Source organism: Diadema antillarum, unplaced genomic scaffold (assembly GCF_040938485.1).
Source record: "Diadema antillarum isolate AM-2024a unplaced genomic scaffold, OU_Dant_1.0 seq00000583_RagTag, whole genome shotgun sequence".
Taxonomy (NCBI): Eukaryota; Metazoa; Echinodermata; class Echinoidea; order Diadematoida; family Diadematidae; genus Diadema; species Diadema antillarum.
In genome coordinates, this window is record NW_027271517.1 from 333,350 (window position 1) to 352,040 (window position 18,691).

The following is an 18,691-nucleotide window of genomic DNA, read 5'->3' on the forward strand; positions in this document are numbered from 1 at the left end:
CTTGCGGCAATCCTACTTTCACAAACAAGGCTCGGCAACATTCAGATATTTAAATATCTGCCACTGTCAAAATTTACAGTTTCGTAAAATCTTTTAGTATTACGACGATTTCCGGTTGACCAGACAGACACCGACTCTACCTGTATGTCTGCTAAACCACCGGAGTGGGACGTGTACACAATTGAAATAAACGCTAAATTCTTGACCTTTGCACCGGCACTCCTGCGCTCCTTCCTTTATTCTTGCGGGTGGGTGCGCACTGCGCATAGAGGGCCGGCTTCGGGAATAGGTGGCATCTTCAGTTTTGTACACTCGATAGCACCAAAACAATAACGAATAGGCCTAACGTTACCGGTAGTGTAGTATCTTTACGCTTGCGCAAGGAAGGAGGAGGAGTGGAGTCTAGTTACTTTACCCGTGAAAAGATCGACGCCGAACTCAAAAAATCAAAGCAAATGGCTGGTATGTATTTACGATTGCAGTCATGGTAATTTATTGTTGAAGTGTAGCCAATAATGGTGGGATTTTTATATAAGATAATTTGATGCGAGTGTGAGAGTACGTTGTCGTTGGTCGTGTTGGTCTTGGTCGCCGATCGTCGAAGAAGAGAAGCGTAAAAATATTGCATACTCATGAGTCATGTAGTGATCTCTCAAACACAGAAATGATAGCATGGGACTGTTTCAAACTGTTAACCTCTGGGAATTCCCAGTCTCTGGGTCTGGGTCTGCCAACCTTGAGTCCTTTGGAGACTCTTTTGGATTCCCTTTTGGGGTCTGAGAGTGCAGCCAAAATCGTACTGAAATTGTCTGATCATTACAGCATTTGATTTTTAGATATCTAACGTTACATGTGCAAGTTGTATTGTCTTCAAGTCTTCTAAGATAAATAAAAATCCTGGTAAAATAATCTAACGGTAAGACTCTAACTAACTTACTTAGTGGTAAATTACTTTTTTTTTGGTGGTGGTGGGGGAGTTTGGTGGTTGATCTTATCAATAAAAAAAAACAAACAAACAAAAAACAAACAAATAAACCAAACAAAGAACAAGAACTAAAACAAACCAAAGTAAACAATGCCAACAGGAGATATAGAATCGAATGCAAGTTTGAAATATTGTATAAAATTAACATATTGATATCTGATAGTGATATGTAATGTCAAAAACTATAACATATAAAATTACAAACTGGCTACCCTACCACAATTAAAAGGTGAGGTATCCGAAAAGTACACACATAGGGGCCTACATGTACGTGACAGATGATCTGAGAGTCTATTGACTGTTGTGTTACCGTTACCAGATGCTTATATTTTTTAATTCCCCTGAATTCTGTTCTCAGCCAGAGGATGAAATTTCAAACAAAAGTAAAATAAGCACTGGATCTAGTATAGGCCTAGAAGGTATTCACAAAGTCCTGAAAATTACAAATCCACCGGAGGTGCGGGGAGACGTGAGGGATCGCCTGCGGCGTCTGTCCGTCTGTCGTCTGTCCGTCGTCTGTTCGTAACGCTACAAAAACTTGAATACCGGTAACTCTCTACAGAGGACTTTAATTTCAATCAAACTTGGAGGGATGAGCGGTTATACAAAGTTACAAATTTTACCAAACATGTAGGTCACCTCAAGGTCAAAGGTCACAGGCAGGTCTATGAACTTTAGGGCCCAATGTTAAGTTTTTACGGCGCATTTCGATTATTGCTCATAACTTTTGGTGTATGAGTCCGTTTGTGACCAAACTTGGATGGTAGATGTCCCTTGGGAGTTTAAGGTCAATACAAGGTCAAAGGTCACAGACAGGGGTCAACAAACTTTTAGGGCCCATGTTAAATTTTTACAGCGCGTTTCGATCATGGCTCATAACTTTTGATCCATATGTCCGTTTGTGACCAAACTTGGCTTGTGAATGTCCCTTGGGGAGTTGAAGGTCATCACAAGGTCAAAGGTCATAGGCGGGGTAAATGAACTTCTTGGATTTAGAAAAACATTAATTTCTTCTACGCGAATGGGCGAGACACATTTTGGCACTTGCCTTGTTTAAAATATATTTCTAAGTTAACCCCTCCACGAAATGTTATCTTTTCGTGCAGTGCAAAAACACATCAAAATTCCAAACATGATTTTCGTAATGGATTAAGCGATGTCTTTCACATCTTATTCATCTTATGCAAAGTCCCATGCGTACAGAATGTCATTATTACTTGCAGAGATGCATGCACATTCGGAGTTACTATGAATGATGTAGTGTCCAGTAATACCATGTCTGTTTAGCTAGACATACCTATGATATTTGTCAAGCCGTGAGGGTGGCTTTACTACTGAAATTATGGAATGCAATCACCCCAAATCGTATCGCTCATTTCCTGCCTTTTTCACTCTTAGCAAAATGGATTTTCTTAACTTAGTCACTCAGTCACCACTAATAATGTCTTCCATGATATCTGGGCAGGTAAAAAATCTTGTTGTTGTGTTTTTCTTAAATGGAAAGAGAATTCAGAAGTTCTCCAATCTGAAGTAGATGTAGAACTAGTATGTTTTTGAGAGAAAGCATTGTACAGTAAGTGGTGATTTACTGCAGACTAATATGATTACAATGTGCATTTAGCCACATTTGAAAGTCTTTGTTATCCTACATATAGAAAGAACTACCCCAGGTACCCTCTGCCTTGCTGCCCCTATCTCAATGATGCCTAGTACTAAGTTCCAAATATTTTATTTAACCCTATGGCCTATGTGTTTTTTTAGTGGCGATTGACACAACACGATTCATAACCCTGTAAGCACTGTCCATAGTCCCTGGTACAGAAAAGATTAAACACAATAATGAGTACGAGAATCAATCATGAATAAAACAGGGCAGCAAGTTTAGTATTAGGTCTACCTTTACTTTCAATAATTTGAGTGTGATATGATGTCATAAACAACACTAGGGATCATGTGATTTTTCTTGTAGTCGGGAATGCCATTCTTAGAAAGATTTGACACGCAGTAAACTCTGCAATTGGAAATAAGAAAGAGCAGAAAGTAATGAAGGAATTCATTAATTTGATATAAAAAAAGCATTTCCATATATACATGCATAGCAATGACCTTTCATTATGCAAATTCAACAATTTGCATAAAGGTCATTTGCCCTGTGTTGTGCTGATGTGAAACAAATACGAAGTCAAGAGCATATCTGTCATTGTTTGCTCATGTGTTCTGCCATGTTGAGTATGTTTTTGTGTATTCTGCTAGAAATCACCGAAGCACAGATCAGCTCCCTGCGGGAGGCCTTCAATGCCGACCCCAAGAACATCCTGGCTCAGAACAGTGCCACCAAGTATGACCCTCTGGAGTTCTCCATCGCTCCCAGTGTTGTGCCCAGCAACCAACACCTCTACACACACCGGGTTAGGTCACTTGCCTGTTTGTTAGAGACCTATGTTATTGTTTGCTGAAAACTCTCTCACCTTCAATCATTGAAATTCTTCATAGAGTTTCCTTTACTGTTAAGTTTTAGTTATTTAATAGGCAAGGGACTGATTAAATGCTGAGAAAGAAAAATCTAAGTCCCAGTTATTTTTTTTTTCTCAAAAGAGAACTTGTAAGCTTTCAAATCAGTTGTATTGGCAAAGGAAATCACCTTAAACCTTTAACCATTGCATATTCTTGTAAAGCAAATATACTATGTACGATGACACCCCCTCCCTCCAAAAAAAAAAAAAAAAAAAAAAAATGAATGATAAAGATGACAGAATAAAGTTACCCATTCTGTGTACCTGGTAAGTATTTACAATTGTCTTTTGCCCCCAAGTCAATGGATAGTTGTTCAACGTTACTCTAATATTCTAGACAACCACAGTAGTAACTGTTATTTTTATTTCAACAAAGCTTTCACTTTTCTTGTCATTTTACCATTAACTTTTTTTTTTTTCAAAGTGAACTGGAACTGGGAGTAAAATTTTGACTGTCATTATACTCTGGACGGTTTCCCTTGCATCACTTTGCAGGTCACTGAGGCCAAACCCATGACCAATCAGCGCAACTCCGGAAGATGCTGGATCTTTGCTGCCCTCAACACCATGCGCATTCCATTCATACGGAAGTTCAACTTGGAGGAGTTTGAGTTCAGCCAGAACTACCTCTTCTTTTGGGACAAGGTGAGATAAGGATTCTATACACTTGCTCTTTATGTGCCATGTTCGCACGCCCGACTCGGTCGACGGCGTGCCAACTTGGCATATTCTGCTCAAATGCACAAACCTGCCCAAACCGATCGATAAATAGCCAAATGCCACAGTACAATGAAAGGGTTTCTCGTGATTCTGTTCTTCTCACAAATAGCTTGCAATTCAAGTAGTGATTAACTAGCAATGAGTGTTCCCTACTGGATTAGCATGTGAATTTTAAGTTTCTGTCTCTGTTTTGTGTGCAAAAGTCATGGCTTTACAGTAATGTAGCTACTGGTCACTTGAAAGAAAAACAAACATTGATTTCTCATACCATTTACATCAAAGTAAAGCTTGGCATTTTCTCTACAACTTTACTCACTATATGTTCAGCTTAACAGAAATCTATATAAAAGTTACATAGATTTGAAAAACAGAATGTTTTCCAAAAGCATGACTACATTAGTGTCTCAGCATAATGTGGCACACAGGGGGTTTTCACCATGGCACATGAAGAGCTAGCTGTGTTCCTACTTACAGAACGGAATAGGCTCAACATTGCTGAGCACTAGTTTGTGTTTACTTCAATCATATGTACTGAAATTTTAACAATGGTTTGATTGTTGCCAGTGTTGTGAATAGGCTCTCGATTGTAAAAATGTGGTGAAAAGAAAAGTTATGACAAAAATGTGCCCCACATGCACTGTCCTGATGCAGCACATTGGTGTTACAATATCAAGTGTCTACGAGTAGTAGAACCCAGGGTATCGGGCCACCTGCTCAAATCCTTGAAACACTAGTACTCTCTTTGTGAGAGATTTGATCTCATTTCCAGCAATATTTTAAGAAAATGGTTAGCTTTCTTCTAAACATTTACGTGATTTTTTTTTTTGTTGCAATTATCATGATGATGCGAAAACCACAAAGTGCGAAATAAACAGCCTGTGAAATGTCTTATCAACTGCCATTAGTGTAAATGTGTGTACATGAAAATATCAGTGTGTATAGTGTGTTTCTCCCATAGACCCTATAGATACAGAGATAAATCTTTCTGTAGATATTTATACAGCTTGATGAAAATGTTTCTTGCCTTTACAAAGGGTCAAGCATTGTCTGTAATACAGCGAATGTTAGGATTTTTCTGTTTACAAAATTGAGAGCAATGATTTGTTCCTTTTAGCAAATACACACTTTGTATTCGTAACAGCAATATGAAAATTGGAGAAATGCGAATTGATTGATGTTCTTTGGATGTGATTATTCAAAGGAAAGGTGGAAGAAGATCTGATAACTTTCAAACCTCTCTTTATTTTCATTGATCATGTAGATCGAGAGATCCAACTACTTCCTGCACTCCATGGTGGAGATCTTCCGTCAGAATGAGCCAGTGGATGGGCGACTGGTCAGCTTCATGTTGACCTGTCCCACCAATGATGGTGGTCAGTGGGATATGATTGTCAACCTGATCAAGAAGTACGGCGTCATCCCCAAGAAGTGTTGCCCGGACGTCCACAGCTCCGGTGCCTCTCGCCGACTCAACATCACTCTCACCTCCAAGGTATGGCTGAAGCTGCACATGCAGAGCTGTCATGGCCCAGTGGTCTGTTCACTGGACCCACAATGAGTAGGTCATAGGTTCAAGTCCTTGCCATGATACTAGTGTCCCATAATAGAGACAAACATAAACATGAGTTACTTCTGATTATTCAGGCATTTGGGGGTACCTTCCAGGCCAGGCCAGGGCAAATTAGTCACTGTTCCGTCAATATTCATATGTTGAAATTTCTGTGATACATTTTTTGTGTCTAGACAAGAAGATGTTTTGTGTAAAATTGTTGATAGCCCTCACTAAGTGGTGGATGAGGACTAATGCCAACCTCTGTGCATAGAGTGGCATGTGATATCTATGTAGAGTAGATGCCTTCCATAAAAAAAGTACATGTATATGTAGCATTTTATAGTATTTTACATAAATGATGGACCCACCTTTTATTAGGATTGCTCTCTGTTGGGTATCTCAGCCATTTCAAAACCAATTTTTATCAAATAAACATTGATTTCCTCTTGAAATTACATGCTCTTTCGTATTTCAAGAGAGGTTTCTCATTATCTCACCCCAAAATGTGAGAAACCTGGAGTTAGGTCTCAACCAAAACTGTACAATCCCTTTAAAGAAATCGCTGCGTGACTATTGCCGTTACAGCTGAGAGAGTACGCTCACGTGTTGCAGTCGATGGTGGAGAAGAAGGCGACTGAGGAAGAGATCCAGACCAAGATTACACAGCAGATGTCAGAGGTCAGTAGTAGTGGAGGGTCATGTGATTCCTCACCCATTGTTACCTCCGACAAGGGAGAAGGTTATGTTTTCTGTGGCGTTTGTTTGTTTTGTTTGTCCATGTGCAAAATAGCTTACAGGAAAGGTTGAGAATGACACAAGTAACAGATGATTACATTTTGGTAGTGATCCGGGAATATTTGTGGATTTTGTGAAGGTTTTTCTATATTTTGGCAGGTAGGATCAATGAACTGAGGAGTTCAAGCTGCGCATTTTTTAGGTTTTCATACGTGCACTAAAGCGTGTGCTGTAGTTTCTGCTAGGGCGAGGCACGCCGCGCAGCTGGAAGTTGGTGACGTAACAAAAGGCTTCTGTATTGGGAAATCGGGCGACTTTCAGCATGCATAGTGTGAGTGGATATCACTGATCTCTATGGAAGAACAAGATCAGTGGTGGAAATGAGCTGCTTGGCAAAGGTCTGCACTCTCAGAGTACTTCTCTGTAATACTCAGGGCATGGGGTTTGTTTTCCTTCATGACTTTCAACTTTTCGTAGCACTGGTAACTGATTTTGATATATTACTTCTTCCAAAGTTCTTTGCACAGTTAATGTTTTGATCCATGTCCTTCCTCTGAACTGAAATTTGAGTTTAACACTGCCTGCAACATTAGTGAGTGGTCAGTGAGATAGACAAAATGTTACAGCAAGCCTTGGGTAGTTGCTTACCTATCTTCTGAGCTTGATTTTGATCTGTGTCTTCCACATAGACTAAGACTTTAAAAAAAAAATGAGCGAAGTTAAACTCACAACTGAAAGAGACTATCTTTTATCGCAGTGGCACATATGTTCATTCTGATGTGATTTTTCCTTTTATTTCTTGGGGTTTGTCCTCATTTTGTTGTCATAATTTCTGCCAAACCAGACTTAACCGATTGTGTGCTTTGAGCACTGAGTGGCTCAGAAAACCCCATAGCATTGTACACACTGTCCAATCTGTACAATCTCTAACATATAAAGGGTTAAGATTTTATCCCTACTTGCTTATTTTTTTTCACACTCCCCCGTTTTATGCATTACCTCTTTTGTTTCGCTCTTCTCTCTCTCTTTCTCACTCTTTTGTTGTTGTTTTTTTCATCCATCTTCAATGCAAATGACTCGGTTTTATGGGGTAAACTTTTAGGTAGGTGACTATGGTTTAGTCTGACATGATTGCAAGTTTGCAGTTGCATTGAATTATTGTATGATATTGATCAGCGTTTGAAGCATCTGGAGGCAGTTGACGAGCAGAATGAGTAGGTTGTTATTTTCAATAATTCACTTGTAAATCTAGAAGTGACAGTTGCTTATCTTCATCGTTCACATCATGCCCCAGATTTTCCGTATCACGTGTATATGCCTCGGAACGCCACCAGCGACCTTCACGTGGGAGTACTACGACAAGACCAAGACCTACAAGAAGATTGGGCCTATCTCCCCCAAGGACTTCTATCACCAGCACATCAAGCCCACCTTCAACATGGAAGACAAGGTGACGATATATCCTCCTGCGGAGTAATTAGTACAGTGCACTCCCGTTATAACGAACACGGTTATAAGGAAATTCCGGTTAAAGAGAAGTAAAGTTCGGGTCGCAACTTTATCCACTCTGTGTATTTTTATTGTTTATTTGTTCGCTTACAAGGAAATTTCGATATCATGAAAGAAAACTTCTGGTCCCGTGGACTTTGTTATAACGGGAGTCCACTTTATACAAGTGATCCACAGGTCTGAGTTAGTTAGTAATTGTGTGCATAAGGTAAATATGAAATGTTTAACCTACGCGCAAAGCTGAGTAGGTTAAGGTTAGGGTTAGGGTTAATTAAGAGCCTAAGGTCTCTCGTTAGGGTTGGTGGGTTAGGGTTAGGATTAGTTAATAGCCTAAAGTCTCTTGTTACCGCATGCACACTATTCCTATTGATGCACAAAAAGAACATGTGCATCATCTTTTTTTATAACACAGCAACAAATTTGGGGCTAGAAATCCTTTTTTTGATTGTGTAACCTGATGGAAACTTTACTGGATACATTGCATGGATACATTTCAATGAAGTAATTCATTACTACAACAGTAGAGTTCTTATCTACCATTATCACTCTATATCTTGCTATTCCCAGTCATAATTTTGATTGTTATTCTTAGAATAATTCCTATCAACAGTTACAGAGTAATTTTTTTTTCTTCCCCAACATTGTCACTCATTATATGTTGTTACGGTTATTTTTGTTGTAAGTGATGACAATGAAATAAAATCAAGTGAGATCTAGTGAATAGATTTGCATTCTTTTTAGGTACAAGTTTGTTGGTTTCCTTAGCAGTTTGTGTTGACATAAATGGAGTGTGGGCAATTTGTTGTGTTTGTTATTGCATATCTTTGCATATGTCTGCAGAACATAACAGCTTCTGCAGTATGTTATGAGGGATTTGACTATTTTAATCTTGTTCTGATAGTATCAAAACATCTCATACCATATTTATGGGAGAGTTGTAATGACAGGTAACTTTTCAGGAGTTTACTAACCTGGTAATCTTGTTGATGTTTCAGTATTAAAGACAATGTTTGTTTGTTTGTTTGTATCAGGTCTGTCTTGTCAACGATCCGAGACCGCAAAACAAATATGGAGAGATGTACACAGTGCAGTACCTTGGTAACATGATTGGTGGGCAGAAGACCTTATACAACAACCAGCCGATTGAAGTCATCAAATCTGTCTCTCTTAAGTCCATCAAGAATGGAGAAGTGAGTTCATGCTTTTATTCTATAATTATCATTTTCCATGTCTTTTGTAATCATTATATGTAAATTATCATTTTCATTAGTTTTACGAGGCTTGCAGATTGAATATAGTTTGTTAGTTTTTAAATGTATCCTTTTTTTTCTGATTATCCTTTTAATAGGGTTTTGGTCACATATTAGAAAGTTAATATAAAATTAGCTCTTTTTTTCTGATAAGAATTATGGAGGAATTATTATTACTATTATGGAGAAACCGGCCAACTACATAAGATACAAGTAGAGGGAGTAATTTGAACAGATGTAGTTTGTGAAATGAACAAATGAATTTTTGATCAATACACGCTAAAAAGAAATTTTGTGATGCAGGTTAAAGAAATATTGGGTTTGATGGATTATCATTTTGAATGGCCATGAAGCATACAGAAAAATCATGCCACTGAAGATACTCGTTCAGTAACTGTATACGCCAAATATTTTGTGAGGTTTCTATTCTCGAGAATTTCGCGAGTCAGGTGCTGTTTGCGAATTTTAAGACACACAAAAAATATTGACAATGATCCTGATATTGATGTGACTGCGCATATAAATACATTTCTCCGTTCACTGCTGTACTCCACAGTCACAAATTTAAGCACTCGCGAAATCGTCGTGAAGTCCTGATTCATGAAAATTTAGACTAGCTGAATGTATGGCGTATACAGCTATATGTTACTCACAAAATATAAAATGTGAAGGCTGCCCTCTTTACGCATTTCCCATTCCCCTGTAATCATGCATCTTGTATGCTCCCTTTCCCTCACCCTGCCCCACAGGCTGTCTGGTTTGGGTGCGACGTGGGGCAGTGCTCAACGAAGAAGACAGGAATCCTTGACCCGCAAGCGTATGTTGCACGTCATACTTCTGTTTATTTCATCACTCACATTAATCGTTTCAAGTGTCTGAGTCAGAAAGATCAGTCCCTCACAAAAGGTGTCTTTCTGTCCAGCATAATATTCTCTGGGAATCATATAATATGGCTAAACTGTATGACAGCTGGCTTGAATTTCCATTCACAAATCCCTCTAGAGAAACTAGGAGCACTTTAACTGGAAGAGGACATGTGTGTCCCAGCTTGATCAAGATGATCCTACTAGGGATGATTAAGTCTTGTATCAGTGATCAGAGTTGAAAGTTGAAAAATAGAGGTTAAAGGTCACAAGATGACTTTGGAAAGCCAGGAGTGTGTGCTATTTCTTTGAATTCATGCAAACTTGGCATTGGTATGAGACATGATTATGCAACTCATAGAAATTAACCCAAGATTTCCATGTCAGAGGTCAAGGGGTTAAGATTTAAGGTCAAGATTATATTGTGAATCATATGCACATGTGACTGAACTGCAAATAAGGGTGCAGCCTTGTAGAGAGAGAACAATAGAGATTTTTAAGTAGCAAAAGTACTTTTAGTACAATTTATCTTTGCTAGTCATGTTCAGTTTGTTACTCATATCAAAGTGGAGATATGCATTTTTCATGACATCAAATTTTATTCAATGCAGGAGCAAGTCATTGATTAACAATCACAGCTGCAGCACAATGTATGTGAAAGTGAGAGTGGTTTAATGCACATTTATCAGCAATGTAATGTTCAATATTGAGACATTTCTAGTCATGCACTACATGGAGCTCTGTCTCACTTCCGGAAAATTTTCACCTGTCATTTGAAACAAAGGGAAACTTGAAGATGACACTGTTTTTTTGTTTGTTAGTTTTTTTTTTTTTGTTTGTTGTTTGTTTTTACATTTCTGTCTATATAAGTTTGTAATATTGGATGAGTTTCTTTGCACACTCTTTCCTATTTACTTGCATCTTTAGGGTGGACTATGAGCTGGTGTTTGGCATCAAATCCCTGCAGCTTAACAAGTCTGACCGACTCCGCTTCGGGGAATCCATGATGACCCATGCGATGGTCTTCACCGGTGTAGCAGCTACAACACCGGTAGGTTGTGATTACAGACAGCGCTGCTACTAATGAGATTCAACAGTGTATGTTATTGTATATCAAAGTAATGTTCTAGTTCTAAATCTGAAATGTTTGGTGCGATCTCCTTGTAAAAACTGAATATACTGTCACTGTAAACGTGGACGTTTTTGTCTGAGCAGTTTTCTATGCTCAGCCGGGTAAGAAATTTTGTGTGCTTTTAATTGGAATCAAAGATATAAAATGATGATACATATATATATATACAAGCGAAAAATTCACATTCTTTTACTTTCATGCTTGTTTCAATTCACGCAGAATAAGTGAATGAAAATTTCCACTCATACAGTAAAGGAAAAGTCAGACCTACTGAGTATTGATATCTTTGTGCTGTGTTTTCATGACAGGAGTCAGACAGTGAGTCGGAGGCCGTGCAGAGATGGAGAGTGGAGAACTCCTGGGGGGAGGACGTAGGAGAGAAGGGTAAGTAGAGCAGGGGATGATTCTCTTCCAGAATTCATGCATCCGTATCTCTTTCCTCTGAGTCTAACTCCACCTTTCTCTTTCAGTTTTAAAAACTCTTCGCCTTCTGATCTCTTTTTCTCTTTCTCTCGCTCTCCTCCTGTCTCTTTCTTTCTCTTCTAAACTGAAGAGTTCTAAAGTATTATGAGAGATCTAATGCTTTTGTAAGTTAACATTTCATTGACTACCTTTTGAAACAAGTGAATCATATAAATCACTTCAGCGGTGCAGTTGTAATCATATTTTTATAAATGCTCTCATCAGATTTTCAATTTATGATTTTCAAAGAAGTTGGAAGAGCATTAGACCTGCAAGTCATAATATTAATATTTTTGAAGCAATATCACGAAGAGATATATCTGCGTATTCCAGTGTCGACAGACATGCACACAAGACATACATTCATTTGTCTGAAACACTTTCATGAAGTTAGCATAAAGTCTTTTTAAGTGGTAGGATATTCCCTATGATTTCATATGTGTTTTTAATGGGAACTGAGGGTAAATGGATATTGATCATTAGTAAGGATACCTTTATCAAATATGATGCGAAAAACCCCGCGTTCACATTGGTCCCCGCGACGCGGGGAAAGTCCCGAGCTGTGGGACTTTCTCCTCCAAAACCATAATGTGAACACTCACTGGGACTTGTCCCCCCGTCCCCGCCAAGCAAGTCGGGTACGGGGACAAGATTTGGAGGGGAGAGTGACCTTGGGGCGAAATTGATAGCGTCCAGCTGTGGTCATCAAATGTGCGCATGTGCTATGCCTGGCAGAGCTCGCCCCAAGCCCCAATTGCCCCCACAGCTCGGGGACAGATGAGATACCAATGTGAACGGTCAGTCATAAAAGAGATAAGATCTCTTGTTGCTGTCGTCGCGTCGCGGGGACCAATGTGAACGCGGGGATAGATACTCTGCATTGATTTGTGTTTACCCATGATGACTCTCATTTCAATTGGGGGTTTGTGTTTTGGCAGGCTACTTTCTAATGACGGACCGCTGGTTCGAGGAGTTTGTCTTCGAGGTGGTGGTCGACAAGGCCCACATTCCTCCTGAGGTCCTTGAAGTTCAGAGCAAAGAGCCCATCGTGCTGCCACCTTGGGACCCCATGGGGGCCCTAGCCGGGCCGCTGTCTTCTAAATTATAGCCACCCTCCGCAATATATGGTGATCGAGAAGAGGAGCTCTTGACGATGGAGACTCCTAGATAGCTAGAAAACTCTTGATTATATACTTAAGGTAGGACTATCATTATCTGTAGATCCTAGAGAGAATGGTATTTTTTGATAATCACTTTTTATGATAAAAAGTGCCAGAAGTACACATCCATGTGAACGGACTCTACAGTACTGGCTTGTGTGTTTTGCATCGATGTACGTAGAGAACATTAGTGATTTCCAAAAACTGCCCAGATTTTCAAAACATTAGGCTAGTACAAGAATACCAGAATCCTTTCTCATTGATCTTTTACATTCCCAGGCATTAATCTGTCTAGGCCAGGAAACCATGTTTTTGAGGTTTGATGCTCTTTTTTTTTTCATTATTTCATCATTTATTGCCAGTATATCACAAGGTGGAATACACAGTAAGAACTTCTCTTTAACTTGAGCTATATTTTCATATAACTATATTTTCATATAAAATTGATTACTTTATCTGTGGAATTACCCAACTCCTCAATATTCCTACTTTACACGTGATCCTTAAATTAGCAACACAGTTTGGAAGATCTAAGCAAATATTTCTTATCTCAAATTGTTGATTTTTTTTTCTAAGTCCAATTTTGTGCACATTTCATGTATGTTACCAGTTCCATCTACTCTTTCTCCAGTATAAAACGTGGTGAAGTTTGGAGTTGCCAATTTCATGAAGCCAAGACAATTTCTGCTGCAAAATGACCTGAAGACTCGATCCAATGGGCTCAGTGAATATATTGTTTGAGAATCAACTCTTAAACCCAGCCTGCATGTTACTAGGAAGCCAGAGCAAGATTCATTTTTCTGTTTCTTTTCTTAAAACGGTACTTGCCTCACCTTATGAAACGTTATGGAGCATTTTACACATTTATGTGTCATATGAGAAGACTAAAGAACTCGTATGTCTAGGATTATTTTTCTCCAAATCTTTATTTTGATTTCATTGGTTAGGTACTATACAATCCACTTGAGTGTTTAGATATAGATACAAAATGAATAGACGAAACATTTTTTACGACAACACAACACACACACACACACACATACACACATACCTTGATACCTTCATAATAATTTCGTGGACAACAGTCCCAGACATAGATTTTGGTGTCTGATTATTCTCATGGATAATTTTTCCAAAAGGCCGGGAAAGGCAGCTTACCCATGCAATCTTATCACCATGAATCTATGTTTTGACAAGCTGTTGCCAAAAGTGCTGTCAAACCTTTCGTTGTGGTTTAGTCAGAGTAATTACCAGTGTGTATAAAACTTCATGAAGTGTGAAAAATCATAAGATTTTTTTCTGCAAACTTTGTGAAATTGTATTGTTCAATCAGTTTTTAGCAACATGACTGCAGACAATGAATTTGTATTAATTTTGCATTAATTACTGAGCCCTATTGTGTGATGCTACAAGTAGGAGTGATGATGAAACAATAGTGGGCTAATTTTTGGCATTGTGCACGCAAATGATCATTCTGTAGTCCAATTTAATTGCACAGTTTTACTTCCTGAGTGCATGCAGCCAGACTGTATTGTTGTTCTTCAGCAAGCTGCATTTTTATAGTGAACATGGGCCTTCGTTTGAAGAACAATTGTTGAATGATTGGTGTCGAAGGTTCAGAAACTTGGCATGTTGACTTTGTCCTCTTTTCATCTGATGCCTCCAGCAGGAGTTGAGATCAGATGTGGGTTTGGATATGACTGAAATGAAGGGAGGTGTAGGCTCTAGATTTTCAAACTACCGGTATTTGATGCACATACCAGTGTCATCGTCGTTGGCATACGTACATTTGTCACTCACATGGCGACTTGCTCCAAACCTATTCTGAGTTGTCAGCACCAAGAATTTAAAAAATGTCGGTGGAAGTTTGAAAGATACTTGGGAAGCTCAAGTGAAAGCATGCTCATCTCCCACAGAATTCTTTCCCCCAGGTGACCTAGAATGTGAACAATCTATCAAATTTGATGCAAGTCTTTACTTCACATGAGGTAAAAAGAGATGAAGCTATTTGCTAGGATTTACCGGTAATGTGATTTTTCTTGTCATACGAGCTTCCTCATACCTGGGAATGAAGACACACATCATGAATGTATATAGGTATATTTACAGGTGACTATAGCTGGATTGTTCTAGTATGCTTACTGGGTAATCCATGCCAATTCGTGAATGGGGGGCTACCATATCTAATATTTGAGCTTGTTGAAATTGTGGGCAAAAAAAAAAAAACTGCCAGAAATCTTCTCTCCGTAAAGTGAACATTACTCCAATAACCCGCACCAATCATGTTACTGGCATGCTGCATTATGGTTTGCTGCACAAGCTCTAAACAAGAGCAAATCCGCCAGAAATCTTGAATCTGCAAATTGAAGCACACGTCAAAATTTAAAGGCAGCAATACTTTACAGGCTTACTGCATTTTGGTGCTTGTGTATGCGATGCATTGTGATTCATGACGGATGCAAGCTAAACAAGAACCATCATTAATGCATCGTTTGGTTAAAGTATTTTTGTATTAAGAAGTGTTTGCTGTCGGTAATAATTCATATGTCGGTGATTTGGCAATGTACTCATGGCTATTCTGCAAAGTATAAGTAGCATTTGTTAGCTCTGTTTGTATGTAAGAGCTTATTCTTTTTTCTCTCTCTCAGTTCTTTCTAGCATGTTTTATACAATACATATAACTCTCTGTAGAGATCTGTTTCTCTCCATACAATATTTGGCTTTTCTTCTTCAGCAAATAATATGTAAAGAAAAATACGACTTTGACACATTAATTTTTCTGTGATGCTCTCAGAGAGAGAAAGAAAGTATATAACTGCATTTCTAATTAGTGCAGAGTCTAAAATGAGAAATTTAAGATCAAACTAGTGTTTGTGTGGTACAGGTCTACAAAAACTGCAGATCTTTGGAGTTCTACGAGGTGGTTTGATATCAAGTCATGCTTTACAAATACGTTGAGCTCGTAAGTTTTGTTAAACTACTATTACTCAGACTTTTCGCACACTGCAGTGCATTATATCAACATATTGCATTTTTTAGTCCTTATGGTAAGAATTTCATTGCATCATTGATAAGTTTTATTTGCAATTTGTGGTACCTAATGCAATGCTGCAGAAGAAACATTACATATTCTAGCATTTGGCATAAAAATACATACAGCAGCATTGATAACTTCTTCAGCATAACCTGTCTTCAATGTGTGAGTTTTCTTTTCTTTTTCTGTCACAATACTCAGACTGTTTATGCCTTAAATGGTCATGATTAATGATTGTTATTCATGTCAGGCTTTTTGTTGTACCATAAAAAGACCATGGAAGAGCATATAAGGACTGTTCCTGGTATATGTTGTGAATGACCGTAGTGTCAGTGTGAAGGATATGCCAGAAGATATTGCACCAACCAGGGCCATATTTTCTTATATTCCCCTCAAGGCCTGCATAATTATGTTATGTAAATGTTACATACTGAAAGTCTGTGGCTTTTGCCTCAATGCAGATTCATTCCGTAGGGTTGTGTTGATGCGTGAGACAATACTTTTCAAGAACTATATTATATCTGATGTGAGGATACCGAAATTGGATGTTTGTATACAGTAAATGTGTTCATAGAATTTAATTTCTTGAGACTGCAAGACAGATCATTTTAATAATACGATTCTCAAGTATGTTTTACATGGACAAATATACTCAAATATGAATCACTACGTTCATTGTCTTTTGTTCAAATGCTTACCCAGAGCGCATATTATTTTTGCAGCAGGTTTGATACTAGATATACAAACAGAATTACAGTCAACTTCACTAAGTCAGCTCACACAAGTCAAAATATTGACTAAGTAAAAGAACAAGAGACCCGCGGGTCTAGCGCTCACCTGAGTATCGCAAGTTCACCTTTCACGCAGTCACTAATCTAAATTATTCACAGCTCTACCAAAATTTGACCAGGCACTCTCAAGTAGAAGATGAAAATGTACAATAAGGTCCCATTTTTTTAAAGATTCCTTAATTTGGGGGGATTGGGGCCCCCTGGGGCCCTCTGGGTGGGGCATGGTGCTCATTTTGATAAATTGTGATCCTGATCCCCTAGGGATGCTACTTGCCAAGTTTGACGAAAATCCATCATGAGGTTTTCAGGAAGAAGATGAAAATGTACAATTTAGGCCCCCATTTGGACCTTCCCAACCACCCCCCCCCCCCCTCCCCGAGGGGCACCCCTGGATCTCCTATGAACAAACTTGAAACTACAGTCATTAATGTACTCACTCATAGTATTATCTTAGCTCTATAACTTCTGATACTAGAGAAGATTTTAAAAGATTCCTTCATTTTGGGGGTGTGGGCCCCCCGGGGGCCCCCTGGGTGGGGCATGGTGCCCATTTTAACAAATTGAGATCCTAACCCCTTAGGGATGCTACCTGCCAAGTTTGGTGAAAATGGGTCATGGGGTTCTCAAGAAGATAAAAATGTACAATTTAGGCCCCATTAGGATCCCTCCTCACCCCCCTCCCCTGGGTCCCAAGGGGGGCACCCCTGATTCTGCCATGAACAAACTTGAAACTACAGTCATTAATGTACAAACTCATAGTATTAACTTAGCTCTATCACTTATGGTTCTAGAGAAGAAGATTTTTACAGATTCCTTAATTTTGGGGGGTTTGGGCCCCCTGGGGCCCCCTGGGTGGGGCATGGTGCCCATTTTAACAAATTGGGTTCCTAACCCCCTAGGGATGCTAGCTGCCAAGTTTGGTGAAAATGGGTCATGGGATTCTTAAGAAGAAGATGAAAATGTACAATATAGGCCCCATTAGAACCCCTCCCCACCCCCCTCCCCTGGGTCCCAAGGGGGGCACCCCTGATTCTGCCATGAACAAACTTGAAACTACAGTCATCAATGTACTAACTCATAGTATTAACTTAGCTCTATCACTTCTGGTTCTAGAGAAGAAGATTTTTACAGATTCCTTAATTTTGGGGGGTTTGGGCCCCCTGGGGCCCCCTGGGTGGGGCATGGTGCCCATTTTAACAAATTGGGTTCCTAACCCCCTAGGGATGCTAGCTGCCAAGTTTGGTGAAAATGGGTCATGGGATTCTTAAGAAGAAGATGAAAATGTACAATATAGGCCCCATTAGAACCCCTCCCCACCCCCCTCCCCTGGGTCCCAAGGGGGGCACCCCTGATTCTGCCATGAACAAACTTGAAACTACAGTCATCAATGTACTAACTCATAGTATTAACTTAGCTCTATCACTTCTGGTTCTAGAGAAGAAGATTTTTACAGATTCCTTAATTTTGGGGGGTTTGGGCCCCCCTGGGGGCCCCCTGGGTGGGGCATGGTGCCCATTTTAACAAATTGAGTTCCTAACCCCCTAGGGATGCTACCTGCCAAGTTTGATGAAAATCGGTCTTGGGGTTTTCAAGAAGAAGATGAAAATGTAAAAAGTTTACGCACGACGCACGACGGACGACGCACGACGGACGACGGACGACGGACGACGCACGACGCACGACGCACGACGGACGCCGGACGAAGGGCGATCGCAATAGCTCACTTGAGCCTTTGGCTCAGGTGAGCTAAAAATCCTATCGTGTAATACGAATTTTATGTAAATTGAAGAATTTTTCTGGTGCCTTTGGATTTGACTTTCGCGAAGTTGAGTGTATATATTGTAACTTGTGTGTCTGTGTCTGTGTCTGTATGTCTGTGGATAAGAAAAATGTCCCCACCTTTTCACACAAACCCTAGACTACATGATGATCACCAAATTGACAAAATGAGGGCAACATAGCTGAAATATCTGATTTTAATATGT

The 18,691-nt window shown here is 39.3% G+C and overlaps 1 protein-coding gene across 1 annotated transcript; it reads left to right on the forward strand.

Annotated features, from left to right (window-relative positions):
- Window positions 1-144: 144 nt before the first annotated feature.
- LOC139735512 (bleomycin hydrolase-like) lies at window positions 145-14,319 on the forward strand. Its single transcript, XM_071646267.1, has 12 exons — window positions 145-248; window positions 341-462; window positions 3,239-3,393; window positions 3,994-4,143; window positions 5,480-5,710; window positions 6,356-6,448; window positions 7,800-7,955; window positions 9,046-9,204; window positions 10,014-10,081; window positions 11,055-11,178; window positions 11,568-11,643; window positions 12,660-14,319. Exons 1-12 carry the CDS (start codon window positions 145-147, stop codon window positions 12,827-12,829), a joined length of 1,608 nt encoding a protein of 535 aa, XP_071502368.1. The 3' UTR covers window positions 12,830-14,319.
- The last annotated feature ends 4,372 nt before the right edge of the window (window positions 14,320-18,691 follow it).

Excerpts from the sequence above, each read along its gene's own strand:
- LOC139735512 (XM_071646267.1), top strand. The coding sequence starts at position 145 with ATGTCTGCTAAACCACCGGAGTGGGACGTGTACACAATTGAAATAAAC. Across the intron at positions 4,144-5,479 it reads ACCTCTTCTTTTGGGACAAG|ATCGAGAGATCCAACTACTT; the intron begins GTGAGATAAGGA and ends TTGATCATGTAG. Across the intron at positions 5,711-6,355 it reads ACATCACTCTCACCTCCAAG|CTGAGAGAGTACGCTCACGT; the intron begins GTATGGCTGAAG and ends TTGCCGTTACAG.